Here is a 27768-nt window from a genome sequence, read left to right on the forward strand (position 1 = left end):
AATGACATGTAAGCTTCCTTCAAAAGCTGGAGGAGTCTAAGGCCCGAGGCATGTGGAAATTCACCTTTGAAAACAAAAGGAGGGTTGTTTTACTGTGCATTGTCCACTGTGAGCAAAGAGGCCCACAGCTTGGTAGACCTGTTAGGATTTAGCAGGAAACACACACACACACACACACACACACACACACATATACACACACACACACACACACACACAGGGATAAAAGGCAGTACCATAATGCCAGGCTAGGCTCTTCTTTTTATCTCATATCTATTCTAGTAAATCTAGCCTGTTAATATAAAAGCAAGCTGTGTTGGCTACCCAGAGGCTATTTAAGCTGTGGGCTGGCTTTCCCCAGGGTCCGAGGATTGTTCAAGGTTTCTGAATAAACTGCATTGAAAAAAAAAAAAAAAAAAAAAAAAGCAAGCTGTGGGGGGGGGGGGGTGGAGAAATGGCTCAGTGGGTTAAAAGCACTGATTTCTCATCTAGAGGATCTGGGTTTGATTTCCAGGACCCACGTGGTGGCTCACAACTGTTCATAACTCCATTTCCAAGGGTTCCAAAACCTCTGGCCTCCTCAGACACAAGGCACACTTGTGATACACAGATAAACAAACTAGCAAAAACAAACAAACAAACAAAACACAAAACCTCATAATATAAAATAAAAGAAGAGCAAACAGTAGTAACCCTCCTGGCAGTAACCTAAGTAGTAACTGATATCACTTTTTCTCCTCTGCTGCGTCCTCCCCTGTACCCTATTCTAACACATCATCTCATTTAGTTTCCAGCCTGGTAGGGTGCCTCCACCTTCATTTCTCAGATATGAAGCTCCTTGTCTCCTTGGCCTTGTCAAGCAATGGTTGCTACCATGACTCCTTCAAGTATTTCTGAGTGTAGAAGTGCCGAGACACGCCACTGGATTCTGCATTGCAAGCATTCTCCTCGGCATCTTCAGCTGCCTCTGCTCCTTGTGATCATCAGGGTCAATCACCTGCATCAGTATAGCAGGTGCCTGTGAGGTCATAGGCACAGTGACCAGATCTCTGCTGTAGACTCAGGATGACTTTATGGTGCTCCCAGCAGAAAGTTTTTCACCCAGGGAACACACTGAGGGAAGGAATAAATATTGGTTGGTTATTGGAAGTGATGAGGAGAGGAGCCAATTTCCCTACCCTCCTCCCCTCTCTCCCTTTCTGTCCTGCTGCAGAACAAACAGCACTGTGGCCAGTAAACATTCTTTCACCGAGCTACATGCCCAGCCCGAGGGGGGTCTCTTACTCCAACTTTATATGCTAGCTAGCAGATAATGAACACGCTTCATCTTGGAGGGCAATGTCTTAGCCACAGAATACTGTCCCCAACCGGGCAGCTTAGCTGAGCCCTTTCACCAGCAGTCCTGCCTGCTGCCTTCAGCTGCATAAAATATGGCCGGACCTTGGGCCTTACGGCCATTGCTATGCACTTCCTTTGCCATAAGGACAAATTTTTGGTCAAAGGCAACTTTATTTGGGATGCAGTGTCAGTTGATCAGACTTGTGAGTCCAAGCTGCTCTAGTGGGCAGTGGTGTGGGAAGACTCTCAGAAAGGAGCAGCATCTGGAGAGGTGTCAGCGTTAGCAGCAGAGGCTCACTTATCTTTCCACCAAGCAAGTATAATAACCTTGCCACCTGTGTTAGGGTGCGAGAAAGAGACAGAGCTGATCAAGGGGTTTATAGCGGGGTGGTGGTGATGCATTGTTTTAATCCCAGTATTTGGGAGGCAGAGGCAGGCGGATCTCTGTGAGTTCAAGGCCAGCCTGGTTTACAGAGTGAGTTCCATGACAGCCAGGGCAACACAGAGAAACCCTGTCTTGACATACACACACATATACAAAGCAATTCAATCAATAAAATTCTTCGTGGGCATGTCCAGCTGCCTGGTTTTAGTTGATTTCAGATGTAGTCAAGCTGACAACCAAGCTTAGCCATTACACCTCCAGACACGGGCAGCTGACCCAAAGGAATGACACCACATCCAGGGCTCAGCATTGCTCACTTCTGTTGACATATCAAGCAGCTTCCATTCCCCATCAGAGTGGCTACTCCACTCCTAGGCCTACTGTGAAAATCATGGCTGACATACGCAGACGTTTTCTCAGAGAGGTCATTCTGAACACCTGGTTGACAAGCGTTCACTGGAGTGGCCGTGACGGCAGTTACACAAACCCCTGAGGCCTGCCTCCACAGACCTCGCCACTTATTCCTCCCAGGGCCACTTTGTCTGCGATTTTTTAATCTTTTCGGATTTCTATACAACTGGCTGCATCATTCATGGCTACCAGGAAGTGAGCGCATGTCCTCATTTCAAGCTATTTTCTGCTCTTAATAGTGACAGAGGGCTGGAGACAGAGCCCTCTGGTAGGGCACTGGCTGTGTGTGTAAGTCCCCAGATCAGTGTCCAACGCTAAAGAAAACAGTACCAGCAAAAGTGACGGTTCAGTGGTTCCTGCCTCTTTCAGGTCTCCTTAAGTGGAACATTAGTGAAGCAGCTGCCCAGCTTGGGCTCAGCAGGTGGATATACATGAGTTTGAAGCCAGCCCTGCTCTATGCAGTGAGTTCTGGGTCAGCCAGGGTTACATAGAGAGGCACTATCTCAAAGCAAAATGAAAACAATAAATTAGACAACAAATAAACCCTAGGGCACTGGGAAGAGAGAGAGATGCCTCGGCAATTCAGAGCAACACTAATTTGGTGGCTTACAGTCTTTGTAACTTGTTCCAAGGGATCCAATGCCCTCTTCTGGTCTCCACAAGTACTGCATTTACATGTACAAAGAGATATGCAGGCAAAACACTCATATGCATGAAATAAAATCCTTAAAAAAGAACTAACGTAGTCATACATGTTTGTTTTCTCCTGAGAACCTCCTACCCAAAAAAGCTCATGTATGAATCAAGAAGGACTTCCAGCAGTTCTGGACCACATAGTGGTCTAGCCAAGGCTACAGAGCAAGACCCTGTGTCAAAAACACTAACGTCATTTCTAAAGTACTGCTTGCTCTCCAGAGCTTAAAGATCTCTCTCATCTGGACAGTTCCCTTCCCTGATTTAAAGTCCCCTGTGTCTACCTTCTTCGATTGTGTGCTTGCCACAGCCCCCCCAGATCTTAGCACAACTGATGGAAGGACCATTCTGCCTTGGAACCCAGCACATAAGTAGAAGCATCTGCCAAAACAAAACCAAAGACCTAACCCATCAAAGTCCATAGCTCTGCAAAAGCCCCAGGTGAACTAACCTTGCTTTTTGGCTCCTATATTTCTGCTTCTGACTAACTTTTTGCTAACAGGTGTGTCAAACCAGGCTGTGGTTTTTGTGCTTAAAAATTCACCCCAAGAAAAGCTTGGGACTGAACTATGGTCCTGAAAACAGGGTGGAGTCACCAACTGGATAATAGAGACTCTCTATTGGCTTGAACCCGTGTCCAAGTGGTCTTCTCTAGCAGATACCTCACAACAGGCTCTGCATGTCTAGTATTTAAAAATGGTAATAATCCACACACACTGACTCAGGGTGATAACAAATTTCAACAGAACAACAGGCATTCAGAGCCCCAGAAGTAACCAGAGTGTCACAGTGGGTAGAGCCTGACAGGGAGCCACTTACACAAGGAGACATTTGAGCAGAATGGAAATGATGTGGAGTGCAGGGTGAGAAAACAAGAACTGAGGGACAGAACGTGAAATGTTTCCTTCCAAAAGCTCAACTGCAAAGAAGCATCTAGCAAAGGCTGCCCACACTAGAGCAGTGACCCTATCTGCACCCCTTCACTGTCCTCTGAACCCACCACCCTACTACCACCCTTCTAAGCATGTGACTCCCCTCCAGACTGATGTGGAAGGCAAGATCTCCTTCTGCTCCATTATCCTTGGATCTGCTCCCGCCTCCCAGCAACCAACATAGTAGCCAGCACAGAGTGCCCTGGACAATTGATCAATCAAAGACCAGTGTGCAGGGGTCTGGTAGTCATGGTGATGCACCCCTCAGGTCCTTTTTGATTGTGCCCCACAGTCAGAGAATGTAGTCAGTGATAAAATGAATGCCAGCCCTTTCAGTGGATACCTGAGCAGCCCTTCCTAGTGACTGAGCTAGGTGCGGGAGAAGGGAGAGTGAGCAGGACACCCAAAGACTGCATCATTTCGGTCTTACCGGGACCACTCTCACAGCTGCGGCTCGACCAGGGCTGCCTCACCATTCACTGTTTTCCCCTGCAATCTGACTTCTTCCCTCTTCTTTTCCCAGATGTTGAAGTCCATGGTATTTGTCAACTAGATTGGACTAAGTGCCTAGGTTAGTAAATCTCCTCTTAGGGGATTGTCATTGGTGTTGGTATTTTCAGAGGTGATGAGATTGTAAAGACCGACCTAACGAAGGGATTAGCCCCTTGATGGAGAATCATAACACGATGGTGTTACTGGGAGTTGGTGGAAGCTAGCAACTAGAGCCCTAATTGGAGGAGGTAGGGATTACAGACATGCTCTGATCTGTTCCTTTACTCTCCTTTCTCTACTTTTTTCTTCCCTCAGGCAAACAGCTTTCCTTGGACACACATTCCTGCTACTGTGATGTTTCTGCCTAAGTACATGGTCTAAGTGATCAAAGACTAAACCCTCCAAAACCATCAGTACAGACAAATCCTCTCGTTTCTTTTTTTTTAAATTATTATTATTATTACTATTATTATTATTGTATGTTACAGAAAGAGAGAAATGTAAAAATGGAGAGACAAAGAGAGACATGTCACAGCACACACATGTGGAGGTCAGAGGTCAACTGTCAGGAGTCAGTTCTTTCCTTCTACCAAGGCTTCCAAGGTTGAACTTAGGTTTTTACTTGCTGAGCCTTCTTGCTTGGTTTTGATGTGTTGAGCAGTAGGCACAGACCCAGAGAGCAGATGTTCATGGTCAGGCTAAGAGGAAGCACTGGGTTCAAATTTGGGCTTGGAGTCAATGCCCAAAGTCTTTTGCCAAGAAGCTTGCTGAGAGAGCCTGGAAAGTTGCCTGACCTGCTGAGCTGAGCTTCTCTTTTTACCCTTTGGCCTCTCGACTTCACACCTGGGGCTCAAGAAATACGGGGGTTTCTCTAGAGGAACAGAACTGATAATGGATATTTTCTTCTGGGAAGCCTTTCCCTGACCACTCAGCCTCTGTGGTCTCCAAGAGAAATCTGAGTTGTCTCCATGGTGACTGCGTTGACAGCAGCGGTACGGCAAACCACTTCACGCTGGGTTCATGACCATAGCTTCAGTATTTACATGCTCTCTGGAGCACAGTAAATGAGGCTGAATATTGTCAAAACTTTTTGTGTTTTGTTTGTTTGTCTGTTTTGATACAAGCTCTCTCTACATAGCCCTTTCTCTCCTGGAACTCACTATGTAAACCAGGCTAGTGTCAAACTCACAGAGATCCCCCTGCCTCTGTCTCTGGAGTGCTGGAATTAAAGGTGGGTGCCACCATACCCTGCAAAAACTTTGTAAATTCTAAAGGTAGGCAAAGTCTTAAAATGGATTCTCAGTGTGTGTTTATTGAGAGGCATGCATCAGAGTGGACAAAATTCTGATTTTAGAGATATTCGCTGCATAAACACAGAAGTCCACAAGATGTCAGTGTTTCTACACAAAGAAAAAATGATTGCCAGTTTGGATGCTACTGAAAGCATTTCCCTCTGATGTAAAACATGAACAGTGAATAGTCACAGAAAAGCAATAAAGCTTGTTTGGCTAGAGAGGATGGATAAGTAGATAGATAGATAGATAGATAGATAGATAGATAGATAGATAGATAGATAGATAGGGAAAGAGAGAGAGAGGGAGGAAAGAAGGGAGGGAGGGGAAGATATATGAATATATTTACATATGTATTTATATTATATATATATATATTCATAATAATTGCTTCCTGTTCACTAGAGCAAGTAAAGTCTTTCTTTTCTGCTTGTCATTGAGATGCCCCAGCTGCAATGTGCCCATCACAAGGGTAACTCTTCTTATCTGGCATAGTATAACCTAACTTTTGGGAGGTAGAGGCAGGAACGTTGGGAGCTCAAGGTCATCTTCATCTATATAGACAGCGCAAAGCCAGTCTGGGCTATGCAAAAATTCTATTTAAAAAAAATCAAGGCCCACCGTCTGTCCCACTCTACTGTATTTTAATGTATTTAAACCACTTTCTCTGTTAACAGACATCAGGCTATTTTAGGTGTTTTATTATTAGAAATATTTAAAAACAAGCTGGACACAGTGACACACGCCTTTAGTCCCAGCACTGGGAGGCAGGAGGATCTCTGAGAGTTGGAGGCCAGCTTGGTCTACATAGTGAGTTCCAGGGTGGCCAGGACTACATAGTGAGACCCTGTCTTGGAAAAAAAAAAGAAAAGAAAAGAAAAGAAAAAGTTTTACATTACTTATTTTATGGATGTGTTAGAGTAATTACAATCTAAATTCCACTATTTTGCTATGGTGACTCAGCCTACCACTGAACTTCTTCCTTTACACCCTCACCAGGGAGTGTCTTTTTCTTCACAGGCTTCTTACACGGTTATTTTATACACATAAAGTATTTTTACACACAAGAACATACAACTGTTGCAACGGGCCCCAAAACCTGAGCTCCCCAAACTCAGCACTGCCTGCCAGAACAGAAGCAGCGACTTAACCCATCAACGCCCGGAGTTCTCGTAGACACGTACCTAAACGTGCTGCCTTGCCTTTTCGCCTTCTGTAGTTCTGTTTCTGCCTATCTGTTCTTGTTAACTGAACAGGATATGGTCTCTGCACTCAAATGCTCACCCTGAGAGAGACTCACCCTGAGAGAGACTCGGTGCTACGCTGGGGTCCTGAACACCAGTGCAGTTGCTGGCTGGCTTTCTGAGAGCTTACATGTCCGAGCGGTCTTCTGTGGCGCCTACCCACCACACTGTACCATAGACGAGAGTGATGGCCTAGTGGTTAAGACCACCTGCTGCTTTTGCAGCTTTTGGGTTCTATTCCCAGCACACGGTGGCCTGTATTGCCAGAGGCTCTGACACCCTCTTCCAGCCCTCTAGACCTCATTTCACATACCCACTTAGATATACACATTATCAAAAATAAATTCAAAGTCTTTTTAAAATAAAATGAATTTCACATTTAAAGTGTAAATTTTGAGGCCAGTGAGATGTCCAAGGGCCAAAATTCCACAAAGTTCTCCCACCTTGTGAAACTTTCATGCAAATCTTTTCATCTTTCCCACCTAGTAAAACCTTTACTGACACAAATGCCACTTAAAATTAGGAAACAGCCAGCTCCTCCCCCACTTCCTTCATTTTCTGTGATGATTACGAATTAGCCAGATGTCTGTTAATAGAGAAATCGGTTTAAATACATTAAGATACAGTGGAGTGGAACAGACAGTGGGGCTTGATTTTTTTTAAAAAAAACAGTGTTTTTGCATAGCCCAGACTAGCTCTGTGCTGTCTATATAGCTGAGGATGACCTTGAACTCCTAACATTCCTACCACTACCTCCCAAGTCAGATTATACTATGCCAGATTATTTTTGAGAACAGTTCTCACTATGTAGCTGTGGCTGTCCTGGAACTCATACGTAAGCTGTGGAAAACTGCTGATTGGAGCAGTGTGGGAAGTTCCTGTTTAACACTTGAAGAAGCCGTAGGGGCTGGGTTTGGTGGTCCATGCCTTTAATCTCAGCACCCAGGGGTCTGGAGAGATGGCTCAGAGGTTAAGAACACTGGCTGCTCTTCCAAAGGTCCTGAGTTTAATTCCCAGCAACCACATGGTGGCTCATAACCTATATAGTCTATAGTGCATTCCAAAACAGCCACGGCTATTACACAGAGAAACCCTGTCTCAAAAAACAAACAAATGGACCTGGAGAGATGACTCAGTGTAGAACACTTGCTGTTCTTGCAGAGGACCAGGCAGGATTTTGGTTCCGGGCACTTACACGGCAGCTTCTGGCCACCTGTCACTCTAGCAGGGGTCCCACAGCCTGTTTTGGCCTCCTTGGGCTCCAACATACATGCAGCACACATATAGACATGTATCTCTCTCTGTGCCTGTCTGTCTCTGGCTCTCTCTCTCACACACACATACAAACTCTGAAGTGTCCATTCCTAACAGTAGAAAAGGAGGCCAAAGGTATCAAGTACACATCCAAACCATAAGAGGACTTTACGTGTCACAGCGCTTCCAGCCATCACTGAGGGGCCTTGTTTGACACGGTTTACTGCAGGGCAAACTCCAAGGGGATCAGTGACCAGAAATAAAACATGAAGTCATGCAAGTATGCTCTGGGTGTGGGAAACCCTTCCTAAATATCGTCTAAGATTGCATATGAGTAGAGGCAAACTGGAAAGAAAGCCCTGCATAATACAGATCAGTCTACATCCTATGAAAAAGCAAAGAGTAGGGCAAGGGTCCTGCACTAGCCTGTCTTAGGAAAATGGACGTTAGCTAGTGTGGCCCACGGACAGGTAAATGTAGGCATAACCCTTGGGTGCAATAGCCCAAGCCTAAGACTCGTTGTTAGCCGTCGGGTTGACAGAGGCCCCCAAGCCTGCTGTAAAGATGCAAAGGAGCCAGCTAGACGCAAGTGGACAAACAGCAAAGTGGCTAAAGTCAGAAACCCTGGTGGCCCGGACAGACTGTTCGCTTGATCCAGCCCACGGGGTCCATGCAAGAGCAGGGAGCATCCTACCCTGCTTTCTCTGTAGCCTCAGGATCAGGAACCAGGGTAAAACAACACCTCAGAACATTCCAAACCTAGTTCTATAATTATGTGAGACACAAGGAGCCAGACGTGGGCATGTGAATAGCTAATTGTCTACAAACCACTGAAGCAATGAATAAATGGTAGCACAGTTCGCAGATTCGTTATTATGTAGCAACTAAAAAAGATGGTGAAACTAGTAAAGACACTTGCTGCCAAGTGTCTCCCTTTCTTAAAAAATTATATATATATATACACATATATATACACATACACACAGTATTTTGAGACAGGGTCTCTCTACATAATCTTGGCTGTCAACATAGCCTTGGAACTCACTATGTAGACCAGACTGACCTCAAACTCACAGAGATCCTCTTGCCTCTACTTTGGAGTGTTGTGATTAAACGCATGCACCACCCTGCCCAGAACAAGACATCTTTTTGAAAGGCACTACCACCCCGAAATAAAGGTGGAGGAAGAGTACAAGTTGCTTAACAGGTCTCCATCGAAGATATAACTTGATTTAAACACTGGCGGGAAATTTTGTTGTGTGTTTCAACTAGGAAAGTGGTTTTAGGATGCCGGTATTTTGATATTTGATATTTTTATTTTGATAGTTGATACTTTACACAGCCCAGGCTGACCTAGACCTTGAACTCTTTTCCTCCCAGGTTCCCACCTTCCAAAGGCCGGAATTAAAGTTCTAGGTCAATACGTCCACCAGGCTCTGGAATGAATCCTCACGGCCCCGCCCCGCCAGAGTTTCCCCTTTTTCCACGCCCCTCTGCCCCAACTCCATTTCCCAACATTCTCCCAACTACGCTAAGGCCGCGGACATTGTGACGTCATCCCGCCGCCCTCAGGGAAATGTAGTCTGTTCAGTCTCCAGCTTGGGAAAGATCTGGGGCCGTGGACTACCACTCCCGTGAGGTAGTGCGCAGTCCCACCCCCTAAGCGGCGTCTTCGAACACGCCGCGGCAGCCATGTTGATCGTGGCTCGCACAGGGGCCCGCACCGGCAGGTTATAGAAAGCAGGTGTCGTGATGTTGTCCACGGTGTTGAGGAGAACCACGCCAGCACCGCGGCTCTTTCTAGGGTTGCTCAGGTCTCCATCTCTCCAAAGCCGGGGAAGTGCTTGTGGCCGGAGCGTAACCACCGGAGACCGCGGGGAGCCGCAGCGGCTGAGAGCTGCCGCCTGGGTGCGCCCGGGAGCATCTTCAGTCGTGTTTCCCCGACGCGGGGCAGCCACCGGGGGGCGCCGTGGAGAATGCACCGAGAGCCCGTGCCTGACCGCCGCCTCGTGGGGACGCGGTTCTAGCCCCGAAGAAACACTCCCCGGACAGGACAGCTGGGATGGGGTTCCCAACAAGGCGGGACTGGGAATGTGGGCCTTGGCCACGGCGCTGGTGGTTCATTGCTACAACAAGAGTCCGTCCAACAAGGGTGATTATGGGGCCAGTCTATATTCAAGGGAGAGGTGTGGGACTCCTTTGGAGGGTTGGAGGTGTTTATAAATTTATACCCGCACACCCTTACTTGGAGAGACCCAGTTACCGTCTGCTGCCAGGGGCAGCATGTGGCACTGGAAAGCTCGCCGCTTGAAGTTACATAATTTCGCATCGTGTGTCGAGCCCCCTGTTTGGGCATCAGTTTGGGCATCTGTATAATTGGGGACTTTGGGCTGCCTAATTACAGCCTGGTCCTTTTATGTACCAGTATTTTCTGGTCCCTTAGTTTTGCACGAGGTCGCCAGGAAGCCCAGCAGCTTTAGGGGCAGTCTCTACGTGTTTGCCTGCGTACATAGGCCCAAGGAAGGAGGACAGTTGGTTCTGGTGCTAGCTCGACCCCATGCTCCTCTCTAGGCTTAGTTAGGCAATTTCTCAGTACTGTCAAGACTGATGTTTTGACCTCTCTTGGAGTTTGTCAAAGTCTGCGCCGTTGCTTAGCGTTTTGCTATGCTTAGTGTCATGGTTGTGAGCTGGGCAGTGGGAGGGGTGGAGCCTAGCGGGGATGGAAAGTAGCTCTCTGGAGAGCAGTAGCGGGGATAGGGAAGGAGGTGGAGGTAGCTAACCTAGATTGGCAGCTTACCTAAATTGCTTAGGGCTGAGCAGGAGATGGAAGGGTGTTGTGCCTGAGCCCGGCCTCTCAGGTTCTCAGTTGCCGGTGAGGAACTGTTAAAGCATGGTGCAGGTGGGTTCCGTGCACCCGAAACGCTGAGATTGTTGAACAAGGCTGGAGAGTGCCTTGACTTTCACGCCTTTAATAGGATGTGGCCACCTCAAAAGAAAGGATGAGGAATGAGGACACTGAGGATTTTGTTTTGTACTGTCCCACTTTGTGAATCTGGGCTCTTGTTCTTTGCCGGCCCTCACTTTCCTCTCTGCTAACGAGGGTAGTGAAGTAGGGCCCTTTAGCTTAAGCATGTAGTGATTGTGTGATTTCCAGCTTGTGTGGACTTGAAGGTGGGATTAGCTTGAAGCTGGTGTTCAAGAAGTCCCAACTTCAAATCTAGCCAGTTAAGGGGACGATGCAGGCAGTTGGCCAGGCAGGGCTGGTGCATACTACAGAGGATCAGAGAGCTAGTGGGGTCCGGATAGCCTCCCTGCAGGACTGGCAGTTCTTGGAAGATGGGGAACTTGAACTTGAATTCTGAAGGATAACACAGGAAATAGGGTCCTGGCCTGCATCTTAACCTTTATCTTATTAGTATTTCCTTAATACTAAACATCTGTCCTCCAGTGTGTGTATCGTGGAAGGGAGGTATCTACAAATGTGCCTCAGGTTGGATTGTAGTCCATACCTGGGCTTGAGCCAGCCTGGTGTGGAGGGGCTGGCAGTTTGCCGGTGAGGATGGAGACAAGGTCTTTGGAATAAGCTGAGAGATGATGAAATGGGCCCTGATGCCAGGCAGGGGCATTTGGAATTCTTGAAGCAGCAAAGAGCCATGGAAGGGTCACATGCAGACACTGTCCAGAAGCCAGTGTGGTTGGAAGAACAGGAGAAATGTGTGAAGTCTGGCCTGAGAGGTTACTGAGAGCCCTAGACTGGACTTTATGGCATGTGAATTTCACTGATGTCTGCCTAATAAAATAGGTAACAATGAAACTGTGGCTGGTCCCTTTGAGTTGCCTCGAAAGGCAGAGTCCCACAGTGCAGTGTTCTGAGAAATGGGTCCCTTCAGGAGAAGGAGGAATTCTGATAGTAGAAAACCATGGAAAGTTTGTGAGCCCAGAATTCAAGTTAAATCTTAGCTCAATCCTTCCTCCTCTGTGACCTTGGAGAATGAAGGGGAGTAAAGAGAAAAGATGTTATCTATAAGAAATTATTTTTCTCTCCCAGTGGGGATTGCCTGGGCCCAATTAGATGTATGAATGAGAACAGTCCATAAGAGCTAGGTGTGATGGCATACACCTTTAATCCCAGGAGGCTGAGACAGGTAGGTGGATCTCTCTGAGTTCCAGGAGGACTGTCAGGGCTACAAAGTGAGATCTTATTTCAAAAATCAAAACCCACACACACACACACACACACACACACACACAGCACCAAACCAGCAACTAAACAACAAAAAACCCCAGCGAATCCGTAAGATAAGTAGAACAGGCCTGGCTGCTAGTCATAGGCTAGTGGATGGATTGGAGGCACCCTGGTCTGAACAGAACTTTGTGTGCATGTGATGAAGCTGGTGTTTCAGCCCTCTTCGCATACTCGGAAGTTCAGGAGCTTAGAGTTGGTCAGGTCACACAGCAAGAAGGCGGTAGTGCAGGGCACTAGAGCTGGGCTCAGCTTGCTGCTGACTCTAGTGACTTCTCACCTTTGCCTGGTGGGTCTCATGGCCACTGAATGCTGAGGCCTGAGTGGATGTCAGCCTAGTGGCCAACAGTGTAACTCGGAGTCTGCCTGGGCACAGAGAGCCATCTGTGCCTCTGCTGTTGATTTGTGAGTTTTTCCAAGTGGCCACAAGGTGGTGCCAACAACCAGGCCAGGCTTCAGCTAGGCCTGAGTCCTCAGGGATCCAACTGACTGACCTGTTTGGGTCTCCCTTCTCTGAGCTTGCACTAAGGATTTTGGAGAATTTTAGCTATTTTATTTCCGCAGCATCCTTGTGAGGCTGACAAGGATTTTGTCTGCTGAATACCATGGGCAGTTGGTTGAGTTGGGCTACAAGCAGCCACACAGAGTAATATCAGTGGGTTGGATCCAAGTGTCCATGGCTTCTGATTGAGGTTCTTTCCATTCCTAGAGGGACCCACAAACAAGAGCTTAGTGCTTGGGGAGAGTAGGGTGTGGCATCTACCTGCATCCCCAGAGTGGAGGTGGGGTGGATTGCACCGGGAAGGGGTTTGTTTAGTCCTCTCCTGTCGGCCTTTCACTTTCAGAGGAACTTGCAAGCGACTCTCAGCTCTGAGAGGGGTAGGTCCTAGACTGGGGTCTGACCAGTACCCCTCTCTTTTCAGATGCAGCTCTGATGGAAGCTGCCCGAGCCAACAATGCGCAGGAAGTCCGAAGGTGAGTGTCTGAGCCTTGCTGTCTTTTACAGAAGGTCTGAGCAGAAGTGTGGCCACTCTGCCTCCAAGAAGATCTCTGTCTGCCTTGGACTTGTTTTCTGTAGCTGCAGACATAGGCTCCCCTGGCCCAGCCTAGACTTTATATGTTTTAGGTGTGGAGGTGGACTCACAGACATCCCTGAGTGTTTGGTTGCAACAACTTGGTGTCTGGAGCCTCTGAATCTTCCAGTTTGTTCTTGTTCCTCTGTGGAAGTGACCATGTATTGAGGTTTGCTAGCTGGACCTGGTGCAGCTGGCGTCTCTGGAGAAGCGTGGGGTTTAGGAGCTCTTTGTGCCAGAAGAGCCCGTGTGACTGAGAAAGCCTGCCTGCAGGGCTGATGGGCCCTACCAGAGGCAGGCTATAGTTCTTCAGCGGCTCACGTCATGCTCTTGGGCTTCTGAGTGGAGTGAGCTTATTTTTGCCCATGGGCTGACTACTCGAGCAGGGGAAAACTCATCTTGAGCCGGGAAGCGTTGAGCTTATGGACAGGGTAGCGTATGCTTCTGGGGTGGAAGCTGAGACTGGGGCTGGCCAGAGCATCAGTTAGGGGCTGATGTTCACAGAGTATTCACCCCTCTTGGGCCTCCCCTTGGCCTTTTTGCCCTTCAGATAGATCTAAGCGCCCTCCCTTGTCTAACCTCACACTTTTGTTTGTTTTGCCAAACCAGATCTGAGCATCTCACACATTCCACTTGGCAGTCGCTCTACCGATTGCCTCTCTTGCCCTTGGTTTTGTTTTATGCTTTTGATTTATTAGGATTGATTAGGGTTTAAAAAAATACTTTATTTGGTTTTGGTTTTTTGAGATAATTTCTATGTGTTTCTGACTGCTCCAGAACTGGTCTAGGCTGGTCTCGAACTCACAGAGATCCTACTGCCTCTTACTTTGATTGCCACGATTAAAGGCACGTGCCACCACCAACCAATTTAAATTTCATTTTATGTACAGGGTCCTTTAGCCCATGTGTACCTTTGGCATCACGTGTATGCAGTGCTCTTGGAGGCAAGAAGAGGGCACTAGATGTTCTAGAACTGGAGTTGCTGACAGTGAGGTGACATGTGGGGCTGGAAATCAAACCCAGGTCCTTGGGAAGAGCAGCCAGTACTCTTAGCCTTAGGGCCATCTCTCCAGCCCCTTAGCCCTTGAGTTTTTGAGAATAGATGCTGTTATGTAACCCAGGTTGGCTTCGAACTTTTAATCCTCTTGCCTCAGCCTCCTGAGTCTTAGGATTACAGGTATGGGCACTGTGCCTGGTTTTGTGTAACGTTTTAGATGGGAAGTCAGTGTTTGGGGTAGTTTTCCCTGGATACCATGGACCCTGGGTGCCCTTCCCCGCTGCAGGTGCTTGAACATACAGGAAAGTGTGAGGAGGCAGCCGAGGCTCGACCAAGACTTACTGCTTTGATTCTCTTTCATTTTATCTGCAGCATTATTCTTGATTCTCAAGGGTACATTTGAGTATTAATGTTCGAGGCTTAGTTTTTAATAAACCACTTTTGGAAGTATGAGCTGGGAGCTGTTTTGTAGCCAAATAAATATGATGGAGCAATAGTTTAATAAACGTGATGCTGCATGTTAAAAACCAAGCCCAGATGTCATCTTATTGTTATAAGAACCATTCATAACTTGAGCTGTGTGCAGCCTCTTCATGCCCACACGCGTGCCTTGCTTTCCAGAGCCTCATTACAGGGAAGTGAGGAGCTGGAACTGACTCCTCCTGACCCTGGAATCTCCTGTTGGTAGCTGCCAAGGGCTGCCAGTGTGTGGCTTCCCGCCCCACAAGCCCACAGTGGGCAGCAGATTTGCTGAGCTTATTTTATCAAGCCCCCTCCAAGGGTTGATAATTTTAGCCCTGAATTTTAGGAGAGTTTTGTTTGTTTTGTTTTAATTTTTGAGATCAGGTTTCATATAACCCAGGTTGGTCTCATTTGCCCTACGTATCCGTGGATGACCTTTAACTTCTCACCCTTCTGCCTCTCCCTTCTGAATGCTGTGATTCCAAGTGTGTATCACCATGATCGATTTTATGGGGTGCTCAGGATTGAACCTAGGATTTTGTGCATGCTGGGAAGGCGCCCCACCAGTTAAGTCTCACTTTGGGGGGGGTTGTTCGGGGAGTTGGTTTTTGTTTTTAAGGTGGTTCTTGCTATTTAGTCTAGATATATAGGTCTAAAACTCGTGATTTTCTTGCCTTGGCCTCTGAAGTGCTGTGACTACAGGCAGATACCACCACGCCTATGTGTGTGTTTGTGTGTATGCATAAAATTTTTTAAAGATTTTTTTTTTAACTTTGTGAAGGGGACGAGGGGTATGCTCTTGAGTGTGAAGGTACCCACAGAGGCCAGAGAAGGGTGTCAGATATCCTGGCGCTAGAGTTGCAGGCAGTTGTGAAAGACCTGAAGAACAGTATGTGCTTTTAACCACCGAATCATTTTTCTAGTCCCTAAATACACATATATTTTTTTAATGTTCATTGGTGGGTTGCCTGCATGTATGTCTGTCTGAGGATGCCAGGTCTCCTGGAACTGGGATAATCGACAGTTGGGAGCTACCATGTGGGTGCTGGGAATTGAGCCCAGGTCCTCTGGAAGAGCAACCAGTATGCTTAACTGCTGAGCCATCCCTCTAGCCCCAAAATACATATTTTTGTAATGACAACTAAACACCTGTTAATGGGGTACAGAAAGTGATTGAATTCCTAGCATGTAATTTAGACGATCTCACACCATGGGTGATATCTGTGGGAACTTTTCAAGTGTGTCTCCAGTCCTTATCCTGTTTTTCTGCCTCTGCTTATCCCCTTCTATTAGCATCTCCCTTACCTTGAGTCTCAGGGTTTCATTGCTGTGAGGAGACACGGTGACCGCTCTTACAAAGGAAAGCATTCATTGTTTTGGGGGCTGGCTTACGTGCAGAGATTTAGCCCGTTATAGTGATGGCAGGAGAGATGGTGCTGGAGAAGGAGCTGAGAGTTCTGCATCTTGATCCTCAGGCATCAGGCCAAGAATGACTTGAGCCTCTGAGACCTCAATGGCCACCATACAGAGATACTTCCTCCAACAAGGCCACATCTTCACCAAGGCCACACCTCTTCGTAGTCCCGCTCCCTACGGCAAAGTGTTCAAACATTACTCTGGGGGAGGGCATTCCTATTGAAACCACCACGCCCTGCAAAGGAAGCCATTTGAGTGAGGCACAGACTCTGCTCAGCTCCCATCTCATGCCAGAGCTGGGACATGGCTGGGCAAGGTGGGAGGCGAACACTGAATTGACTGTCAGACCTAGAACCTATGCAGGATATGGTGAAGAAAGAGTGAAGGTGACTCAAAATGTGGTGGGACTGTGCCTGGCCTACCGGGGCCAGGAGTAGGAATTTTGAGTGCTCTTCCTGTGAGCAGTGGATAGGTGTAGGGGGCTTCTGAGCAGGGCACTGAGCCAGGTAGGGCTGTTTCAGAAGGTGGAGGCTGGAATGAATGGGGATAGCTAGGGCAAGTCATTGGAGAGGCTGTTTCAGGACGACCCAGGCTGAGGAGGGCCTTCCTCGGGATGCCCTCCCTTCTCGCCCAGAGCACTTCTTAAGAAGGAAGGAGTGGCTGGGCGTGGTGGTAAGCTCTTAATTCCAATAGAGGCAGGCAGATCTCTGAGTTCCAGCCTAGCCAGATCTACAAAGAAAGTTTCAGGCGAGCCAAGGCTACACAGTGAAACCTTGTCTCAAAAACAAAACAGCAGCAACAGAAAAAACAAAGAAATGGCCTCATCTGGCACTGCACTGCAGATGGTGGAAGGGGTGAAGAGAGATGACCTGGCCTTTATCCTCAAGGGAACAGGCATATGATCCCCCAGTTGGAATTCTTCCTGCTGACAGACTGGCCTGGAGCAGGAATAGAGAGCCTACATCCCCACTGGAAGGAAATGGTCCTGAGTTTTGTTACTTTTTTTTTTCCTTCTGTGTGGGCCCTTGGCTGCACCAAGGCCTTACACTGCTCTTTGCTTGACCCTGTCTGAGTGCTGGCCTTTGCTTCTGTCCACAGGCCTGCTATAGCAAGACAGAAGTCCAGTCTCCCACCCCTCAACCCCTCAGTTGACAGTCATTTTGCCATGTGTATGATTGGCATGGTTAGTGACCTCAGTATTTGGAACAGAGCTCAGACCTGGTGAATAGTATTACTCTGCCCTTGCCATCCTGGGGCTCTGTCATTCCTGTGCCTTGACCTCTCTTAGCTCCTGACTTCAGCCCAGAACCTCAGAAGACTCAGATGAGGAAGGACTGATGCTTAGGCTCTTCTGCTTAAGGAGAGGAGCTTCACCCCAGAATGTGCAATCCCTGGAGCAGGCTGCGGACTCCCTGCCTCCCCACCCCCAGCTGCACACTGCACTCCGTTTACTCACTGCCTGCCGCTTCCCCTGGGCCAGTTTTCCAGCCTCAGTGGAAGTGCTGCCTGCCTTCCTGTGATCCTTTTTTTGACTCCTCCTAGTCTCTTCTGTCCTTTCCTACTGCATTCTTTCCTGTGTTGTGGCAAAGTCTGGGGATCTTCTGAAAGAGAATTGGAGGTCAGGTTGGGTTAAATGGCAAGAATCCAGTCAGTATGCTCAGGAAAACCAGTTACCTCATTTGTCAATCCAGTCAGGGACAGCTTGGGACTCCTCACAGGCTGAGAGCATTGAGTCAGCAGCTCTGGACTGTGGTCCTATAATGGGGACTATTTATTGTTTTATAAGGGTCTGGCTAATTGTATTGTGGGGTTGTTGCTTGGCCAAAAAGACAAGCCAGGATCTACCGTTTGCCGTAAATTATTCTTTCTACATCTTAATTTTGTGTCCATGTGTTTGAGTGTACCAGTACCATAGCATATATGTGCAGGTTGGAAGATTACCAATAAGAATCAGGTCTTTCCTTCACCATGTGGGTCCTGGGGGTTGAACTCAGGTCCCTCAGATTCAGAGGCAGGCACTTTTTTTTTTTTTTTTTTATTAATTACACTTTATTCACTTTGTATCCCCCCATAAGCCCCTCCCTCCTTCTCTCCCAATCCCACCCTCCCTCTCCCTTCTTCACGCATGCCCTTCTCCAAGTCCACTGATAGGGGAGGTTCTCCTCTCCTTCCTTCTGATCTTAGTCTATCAGATCACATCAGGAGTGGCTGCATTGTGATCTTCTGTGGCCTGGTAAGGCTGCTCCCCCCTCAGGGGGAGGTGATCAAAGAGCAGGCCAATCAGATTATGTCAGAGGCAGTCCCTCTTCCCATTACTTTGTAACCCACTTGGACACTACACTGCCATGGACTACATCTGTGCAGGAGTTCTAGGTTATCTCCATGCCTGGTACTTGGTTGGAGTATGAGGCTCTGGGAAGACCCCTGTGTACAAATTTTCTGGTTCTGTTGCTCTCCTTGTGGGGTTCCTGTCCTCTCCAGATCTTACTATTTCCCACTTCTTAAATAAGATTCCATGCACTCTGCCCAACAGTTGGCCATAAGTCTCAGCGTCTGCTTTGATAGTCTGCAGGACAGAGCCTTTCAGAGGCCCTCTGTAGCAGGTTCCTAGGTTGTTTCCTGTTTTCTTCTTCTTCTGATGTCCATCCTTTTGGAGGCAGGCACTTTTACCTCCTGAGCTATTTTGATGGCTCCACATTGTTCTTTCTATTAAGGAGTTTGGGCTGGTCTTACTAGCTCAAGCCTCTAATCCTAGCACTCAGGGTGAGGCAGGAAGTTTTCCAGTTCAGTGTCAGCCTATGTATGCTACCTTGAAAGTTAGAGGTCAGCAAGACTATCTCAAAACAAAATAAAAACAAACAGAACACCAAAACAACAAAGAAAGTTTATGAGCGACCCTTCCCCGTGAGTCATTGGATTGTATGGCTCCTGGAGGGCAAGGACGGGGGCTTGCTGCCCCTCTTTCTCACCTGTTCCCCAGTACAGCCTGACTGACTGAAGCCAGCAGAAGCAGGCAGTCCAGAGGCCTCTTGCCTTCTCCCACCGTCACACAGGAAGGCTGCGCTCTTCCCCTTTCTCAGCACTTCCCTGAGCAGCAGCCATTTCCTCCTTTATCCTTGAGGCGTTCCAACTCACCCAGCTTCCACAGCTGAGAGGCTGGCCCCTGCCCTGCTTGGCATCCGGTGAGCAGGTGACTCTATCTCAGCCCAGCCTGGCTTCTACACTGAGCCACTCTCCCAGGACCAAGGGCACCAGACTGACTGCAGCACATCTGTCAGGGCTCAGGCAGAGCCATGTGGGGCCTGTCAGGATAGGATTGGGAGACCTCCTGTTCTCCGCTGGCGATCATATTTCCCTCAGATCACACTGCTGATAGATAGCACCCTGCCTGTTCTTTTTCCTTCACTGGACTGAGTGCTGGGCCTCTGTGAATGTCGCCCTACTTCATCCTTCATCTGCCCAAACAGCTCAGGTGAAGCCTGGTGGCACAAGCTTTGAACCACTAATGGCTGGGTGTCCATTCTGTGCACAGTTCACGTGTTCATTTGACAAACATTTACTGAGTACTTGCCTTTTTCTGGGATTTTTGCTTGGCGCAGGAGACACCGAGTGGTCAGGGCCCCTTCCTTTGATGGAGAAGATAAGGAGCTGAATGTGCCTGTTTCCCACTTGTGGTCCCAGAGCTCTAAAGACAAGTTGTGATTTTGAGGCCAGCCTGGGCTTCCAGAATGACCCTGGGTTGAGAGGGAGAAGCAGAGGATATGGCTGGACTCTGGGGAACAAGGATGGGTGACATGAAGTGATCTTGGATAGCTTTAAGGAAGGACAGTCACACTGGGTCTGTAGGCTTTTTAAAGCCACCGTGTATATAAAAGGCAAAGATACTAACAGATAAATTTGGAGATTATAATTGTTAAAGGTTTTTGCTGCTTAGTGGAAAACACGTTGGTCAACAGCGGTAGTAGTATGGGAAGGCAGGCTGAAACGCAGCTCTTAAGTTGTAATAGGTCATTGGCAGGGTGTTTGCACCAAAAAGGAAAAGCACCTGGGAGAGGCCCAGCAAATGGTGTGTGTGGTTCGGGCGAAGACGTTAGAAGCCCAGGTGAGGGAAGTTGGCTGGACTGGCCTCTCGTAAGCGTAGACTAGTGCTCATGCCTGAGTCAGAGTCTGAGACATAGTAATAGTCCACAGTCCATGCTGAATGAATGAACAGGGCTGGGTGTGTTTCATTCAGAAAGGAAAGGTGAGTTTTCACCTTGTGGCTGGAGCTCCTGTGTAGGTGCTGTTGCCATACACTGAGTAAAATTCGCCTTGGAGGAATTGAGTTGGAAAAAAGATTGAAGTCTTTCATGCTTTGCTTTTTTCTGAGATGGGTCTCACTGTGCAGCTGTAGCTCTGGCTGTCCTGGAATGCACTGTATAGTTAAGCTGGCCTTGAAGTCATGGAGGAGCCACCTGCCTCTGCTGGGATTAAAGTTGTGAGTCCTGGCTTCTTTTTTTTTTTTTTAAGGTTTATTGTTACGAATTTTAATTATGGGTACGTATGTTGGATCCCTTGGAGCTGGAGTTACAGACAGGAGGTGGGGGTGTCTGTGTTCTGGAAATGGCTCTGTAGAGCAGGTTGGCCTCAGACTTACACAGATCCAACCCAGTGCTGAGATTAAAGGTGTGCACCACCACACCTACACTTGGGAGGAAGAGGTAGGTGGATCTCTGAGTTCAAGGCCAGCCTGATTTACATAGAGCTCCAGGCCAGCCAAAGCTGTGTGTGTATACATAATGTATATATAATATATATATACATACACACATATATATAGTGAGATCTTGTCTCTAATTAATAAGCATGATAGATTTATCTATTACCTGGAAATTCTTTTGGCGTACTGTTTTTGGTTTCTGGCTTTATGGTTTTAAAAAATAAAGATTAAACTGGTCTAACGGATGGCTTTGGAAAAAATGATACAGTTCAGCAAAGAAAAACAGATTGGGCCTTGTTGAGGGGTAAACACAGTTATTCTAGCTTTGCGCTGATGGTTTGGTTTGGCTCTTGTCCCCTGATGCCCCAGCTCGAGGCACTTGCTGTCTATGTGTCAGGATCAAGGTGTCCTGAATGTGTTTAGCTGCAGCATAGGTGAACATTGTACAAATTGATCTGGGGATTTTATCTAATTAACAAAAGTCCTGCCTGGTAAACACATTTGGCTGTGTCTGGGCCACAGAGAGGCTGGCTGTTTATCGATTGCTGTATCATTTTGGCTGGATGGGAAGATATTAATGATGGCATCAGAGCAACCAAAACATCCAGCTCTCTTAATCAGTAAATATGTAAATGTCTTTGTGGCTTGCAGTGGATTAAAACAAAGTCTTTATCTCAGACCAGCAGAGGTCAAGGCCTGACATCATCACTGTCTGTAATTTGATAGTTTTTGCTTCCTGAAGAGTCCAGGTTTTTAAAATAACCTTAACAGGTGTCCTGAATGCTGGGACTTTGAAAGGCAACAAAATGTTATAGAAAGAATGCTAGAGGCCTGGGTCTGTTTTTGTCATAGCTACTAACCAGCTGTGTAACGTTAACATGTCACAACCTTGCCAATAACACAGCCTTCTTCACAGAAGTTCAGGCTGCTTAAGTGAGTCTCTCAAAGCTGCTCAGGTGGGTAGTAACCCTTCTTACCTAACAGAGAGCTAGAAGCCAAGGAGAGGCTGGCCTGGGTTACATTTCCTCATAGGAAGCGGGCCAAACCATTTCTGTCAGGCTTATTGGGAATCTGCAGGTTCCTATGGCTTTGTAGCGTTCTCTGGTTTCCTTACCTGTCTAGATTCTAGTTGTACCTTAGTGCCCGCCTCGCGTTCTTCCTCCACAAAGCTCACCCAGGCTAACAGCAGCAGCAGCTGTTGACTGGCTGTGAGCTCTGTGGCAGGCAGACAGTAAATACTGTGTGTCTCTCACCGCCGTGGTACAGAATAGACAGTAATGTACATTTTCCAGATGAGAAGACTCAGTGCTCAGGCAGACTTGCTTCCTCCTGGTGGCCTCACAGCCAGTGTACACCTGGGATTTACACGGAAGCCCACATACATCCGCAGCTTTATTTCCCAGCAGCTCATACGGGTACTCGTCTCTCTTACCAAATTACACTGGATCTTAAAGGCTGCGAGATTCACCCTTGCCTTTTTTCTTCAGTTTGCTTCATATGTATTTCTTCACCTGCCTGTGAACCCTCTCTGAATATCTAGATGGTACCTGCTTCTCCTGCCTCCACCTTAGCAAGTCACAGAGTATAGAGTCTGGCCTGTTGATTGATTAATTGCTTAGAATTCTGTTGATTCTCCAAAGATGACTACTCAGTAGGAGAGCACAGCCCTACGAAACAGCTGGCCCAGCTAACTGGTCTGCAGGAGTCTCCATTCATGTGGATGGGAAACGCTGCCAGCCTGCATAAGAATTCTTTCTGAGGCTGGGCTGAAACTTCCATCTCAATGGCCTTTTGTTTGAGGTTAGCACCCTGGCCTCCTGAGAAGGCTGTGTGTTTGACCAGCCTTTGCAGATGGACAGTGAGCAGGGGTGGGTGGTAAAGTACAATTGGGAGGCCCTGGAATTCCCATGAAATCAGGACTTGGAATACAGCAGGGCAGGATCTCCTCGGGCTGCTGAGTGCTCAGTCAGTCACAGTCCCTGCCTGGGTCAGCCAGGATTTTAGGGACTTTTACTCTACCCCGAAGTCTCAGATGCTCTCTGCTTCTGAAGCACAAGTAGATTTTGATTAAGCATCTACTCATCCACCTAGTCTTTCTCCTTCTCTCTTTTTTTAATGTAACTGTATCAGAAAATTCACTCCTTTAACACACAAAATTCAGTGGCTTTAATACATTTATGAGATAGTGCAATTAATATGGTGTATCTTTGAACATTTCCTAACCCCCTCATTTGGAATCATTTCCATCCTTCCTTCCCCCAGCCTCTGGCAACCTCAAGTCTGTTTCCTGTCTCTGTGGATTTGCCCATTCTGGACACTACATGAATGAGATCCCACAGTTTCTGGATTTTGTATCTGACTTCTTCAGCTTAGCTCAACTTTCCAAGATTCACATGTGTGGTAGCACATTGTCAATACTTCACGCCTTTGAAAGCCGAATAAATTCCACATGCAGTGAAACACATTTGATTACTCCATCTGTCCATTGACAAACATGTTTTCACAGTGTGAAAATGATCAACAGTTATGTCATTATGAACAAGGCCGACTTGCCCTTTTAAAATTTTTTTCCAACTGCGTTAACCTCTGTTCTTCAGATAATCTGAATAATAGTTCCCACAGTAACTATTTCCACGATGAAATAGAATTCCCGTAACACTTGACACAGCAGGTTGCCACTACCTGCTTTTTCTTCATGTGGTCCCAGCTCTGTCCACTGGGCTCTTTCCTTGTTCAGATCTTTAAATGATAGTGCTACTAGGAAATAAATATTAGAAGTCCATGTCACTCCGTCCAGGTCTGGCTACCTAAATTGTGCTTTCAAGTTACCATATCCTGGCGATTTCCTAATGAAAAGGCCATGAACTTTTGGTGTCCTCTCTGAATTCCAGTGTGGCATTATTGTAGTGAGAGGCAAGGCAGGGATGCCCTTGTTAGAGATGTCGTGTGTCTGTTAATTTGGCCAGAGTCTCCACTATTTGCTTTCTTGCCCTTGTCTCACTGGATTCCTACAATCTGTTAAGCTTTGATCAGGGTGAGGATCAGGACTGCTTGCACCCTATAAACATTTGATTGCACCTATTGGCTTAGTTTGGGTCAAAGGCACAGCCATTGAAGACACTGCTTATACATGTGTGAAATTGGTGGTGGTGGGGGACTGCTGTGGGGACAGTGGTCTGTGGGCTTTCTGATGCTGAGACAAGAAGAGCCTTTAAGACACTGAGCTAATCCCAGTATCTCCAACCTGTGGGTCACCTGCTCACTGGAGGCTTTTCCTTTATCATTTTCTGTCACCTATAGTCCTGTCAGACACCTGGAGTGTGCTGTCTCATCCTGAGTGTAAAAGGAATGGGTGTGTGCCTGCCGTAGGAAGGATGGAGTGAGTAGGGGCTACAGCTCCAGGCTGCCACTGGCTGCCACGAATCTGAAGTCACTAGGGGAGTTGGGGCTTTAAGTCCAATTCTTAGGACCAAATGACGAAGGCACTGAGACTCAGGACAAGAACCATGAGCCGTGGATTTGGAGAGATGGCTTAAATGGTTAAGAGCACTGGCTGTTCTTCCAGAGGACCCCAGTTCAACTCCCAGCGGCCACATGGCAGCTCACAATTGTCTGTAATCCATCCAACTCCAAGTGATTTGACACCCTCACATGGACGTGCATGCAGGCAAAAACACCACTGCACATTAAAAAAAAAAACAAAACAAAACAAAAAAAAAAAAAAAACAACTATGAGCCATTGGGCTCCATTGTTTGCATCTGTTATTTGAGACAGGACACAAGTTCGAGGTCTGCCTGGACTGCACCGTGAGTTTATAGGCAGCTTTAAATTTCAAAAAATTTTGAAAGTTAAAAAGGGATCTGGGTTTAGTTCCCAGCACCCACATCAGGCGGCTCTCAACTGCCTGCAACATCAGCTCTGGAGGATACGATGCCCCTCTTCTGGCCATGTGGGCACTTGCATGCTCATAAACTCAGACAAACACACTTTGACCTCCCCCCCAAGAGAAAAAAAAATTTCAGTAAACCATAGCTCAATGGTAGCTGCTTACCTGGCGTGCAGAAATCCCTGAGTTCAATCTCCAGTATTGAAAAAACCAAAATTCCATTCAAAATTTGCCAGATATGAAGAGCCAGCATATTGTTTCTGTTGCTGTCCTGTAAGACATCTCAGACGACCCATAATAATTAATGCACTATTGGGGTGTTTTCTCTGTGGGCAAGGTATGTGTCCCCCCATAGTATGCTCTCAATCCCCAGCACAGGGGATGGATGGCTCTGAGCAGCTGTTTCTGCTCTGTTCTGTTTCTGTTTCTGTTCTGTTGAGTGAGTGAAGGCTGACCCTTTGCTGTCCCCTGCGAGTTGGGGCGGGGATTACGGTTGGCTTTGCCCAGCCTGTTCCTCACTGAAAATTCTGTATGGACCTACATAGAGCTTGACAGTAGTTGTTCAATTGCCAGTCTAGTTTGAGGAGTTGGATCCACTACTGTTTCTCACTGCTAATTGTGACAAGCTTCCTGGCAAGCAGCCAGCTGCCCAGCTGCCCTCTATTGGAGCCCAGAGTCCTACTTTGCTGCCAGCAGGTGGCGCCCATAGCCCTTTCCCACACCTCGGCTGCCTAGACCAAGCAGTCACTAAGGGAGCTGCTGACAGGCTGAGCTGAGGTGCCCACATGTTGGTGTCCTGGGTCACTCCTCTCCTGTACTTGTTGTATTTTCATGTTTCAGCCTCCCTGGGGATGCAGATGTGATCCCAGGAGATGATTAGAGGAGTCCATGTTCTGCCTATCCTTCCCTTCCTGCAGGAGAGCTCTGCATCCAGAGCCTTCCTGTTGTTGCCCTGACCATCACTCACATGGCACTCGCCTCCAGGGTCCGTGCTTGTATTTTAGCTGTTTGCCAAGTACGTGTCTGTAGACTGGCTGCCTTGAAGGCCTGGGTCAGCACCTCTCAGAGTCTGGAATCGTCAGTCCTAGGAAGAGTTTGTGCAGTGATGAATGAGTGTAGGAAGTGTTACTTCAGAGCTGAAAGGGAGACGGAAACTGGCCTTACAGAACAAAAAATGCCAATATTATGAAGATCACAGAAAGGTTGAAGAACTATTCTAGATGAAATGAAGACACAGTGTTTGATCTTTATATTGATTCTGTCTTACATCTGGGCCACAGGGCTAGCATGCTGTGGAAAGTATTAGGATAACTGGACACAATTGAACATAGGCAGAAATGAGGTAAATGTTCATCCTGTGGCATCAGTTGGTTCCAGGATCCTCAGTGGGTCCCCTCCTCTACAGATGCTCAAGCCCTTAATGTGTTATGTCAGAGTATTTCCATAAAGCCTACATACATATTCTTGTGTACTTAAATCATCTCCACAGTACTTATACTGATTCATTGTAGATGCTGTGCAAATGGTTGTCAACTCTATATTGTTCAAGAAATAATGACAACAGATGTCTGTATAGGTTCAGTATAGATGCAGGGTTTGTTTCGTTTCTGAAATTTTTTTCCTATTTCTGAGTATTTCTGGTCTACCCTTGGTTGAATCTCTTCCACACTAGGCTTTGACCATTAAGGCTGGTGGTTCTGTAGAAGTCTGTCCTTGTACTGGCAAATACATGCTGAAGTATTTGGAGATAAAGGGATAGAATGTCTGAAATTAATTCTCACATGGCCAAGTAAAATGTGTTAGAAACAGGAACCAAATGAATCAAAGTGTAAGGTGGATACATGTGAAGCATCTGTGGAGGGATTTTGGTGCTGTTCTTGTAACTGGTTTCTAAATTTAACAATTTAACAATAGCAGCCCGAGTCCATTGACATGTAACAGGCGTGTGTAAAGAACAGGACAAAGAATGGCCACCCAGCCTTGGCTTTAGTTCCTTAGAGCAGTGAGTGTCAGTGAAGCTGCAGATCAACCGCTTCACCATTGCCTGTGAACATGTAGAACAGTTAGCGTAGAAGCTGCCACGAAACATGCACATTCACATACCTGGTCCCCCTTGGCCACATTGGCACTCTTGTTAGGTGGCTCTGGCAGGCTGGTGAGGTTCTGAAAGGTTACCTGGACCGGCCATGGGCATGCAGCTGGGCAAAGGCAGAGACAGGCTTCTATCTGGGTCAGTCTTTTCCCAAAGTGGCTTAGTGAACCTGCTCATCTGTGTTGATTCTGAAGGGCATGCATTAGGTTCCAGAATACTGCAGCTAACTGTAGTGGGAAAGACCCAGGGCTGAAGTGGGAAGATTTCACTACGTCCAAGTTGTGGGTGCTGTGCACATGCCAGTCCGTGTTCTCATCACTGAAAACAAGGGCACCTGGCGGGCTTCCTAGAGAAGGGGCCTGAGCTGGTGCTCAATTCAAATAGCCAAGGCCAAAGAGGCCCGGAGCCTGTGCAGTCAGGAGGTCCTTGCCTGGAGATCTGAAGTAACAGGCTGGGGTCCAGGAACAGCCTTTGCTGCCCTTCCCCCACCTTCCCTCCCTGGCTGCCTGGGAGATAAGGCACAGATGGAGGCCGCCTGGGGATTCTTAGCCCCAGGCGCCTTGCCTCTGCTCAGACAGAGGGCCTGGTGCTGTTATTACTGTAAACAGGGCCTTCTGGGCGGCTCCAACCAGGGTCCTGTTGCCCAGATAGTGATCATGATTGGGTCTGCATGGCTCAGTGCTTCCAGGCCTCTGATGCAGGTGGGACTGTGCTCCCCACTCTTCAGCCCCTCCCTGGCTGCAGCTGAGGGCCAGTTCCTGCAAAGGGTCTGGAAATCAGTTGGAACAATGCATGATTGAAGTTCACTGGCCGCTTTGTATTGATTGGTCGTATGGAAAGAGGAAGGAAAGTGAAATG

General features: G+C 47.5%; 1 protein-coding gene across 1 annotated transcript in view; it reads left to right on the plus strand.

Annotated features, from left to right (window-relative positions):
- The first annotated feature begins 9719 nt into the window (after nucleotides 1-9719).
- The window catches only part of Clpb (ClpB family mitochondrial disaggregase), a 122744-nt gene continuing 104695 nt past the window's right edge, over nucleotides 9720-27768 (plus strand). The window contains exons 1-2 of the mRNA XM_021640970.2: nucleotides 9720-10193; nucleotides 13208-13259. Coding sequence (XP_021496645.1) covers nucleotides 9794-10193; nucleotides 13208-13259 — 452 coding nt within the window. The 5' untranslated portion in view covers nucleotides 9720-9793. The remainder of the gene's footprint in view (nucleotides 10194-13207; nucleotides 13260-27768) is intronic.

The sequence above is a fragment of the Meriones unguiculatus genome, chromosome 14 (genome assembly GCF_030254825.1).
Source record: "Meriones unguiculatus strain TT.TT164.6M chromosome 14, Bangor_MerUng_6.1, whole genome shotgun sequence".
NCBI lineage: Eukaryota > Metazoa > Chordata > Mammalia > Rodentia > Muridae > Meriones > Meriones unguiculatus.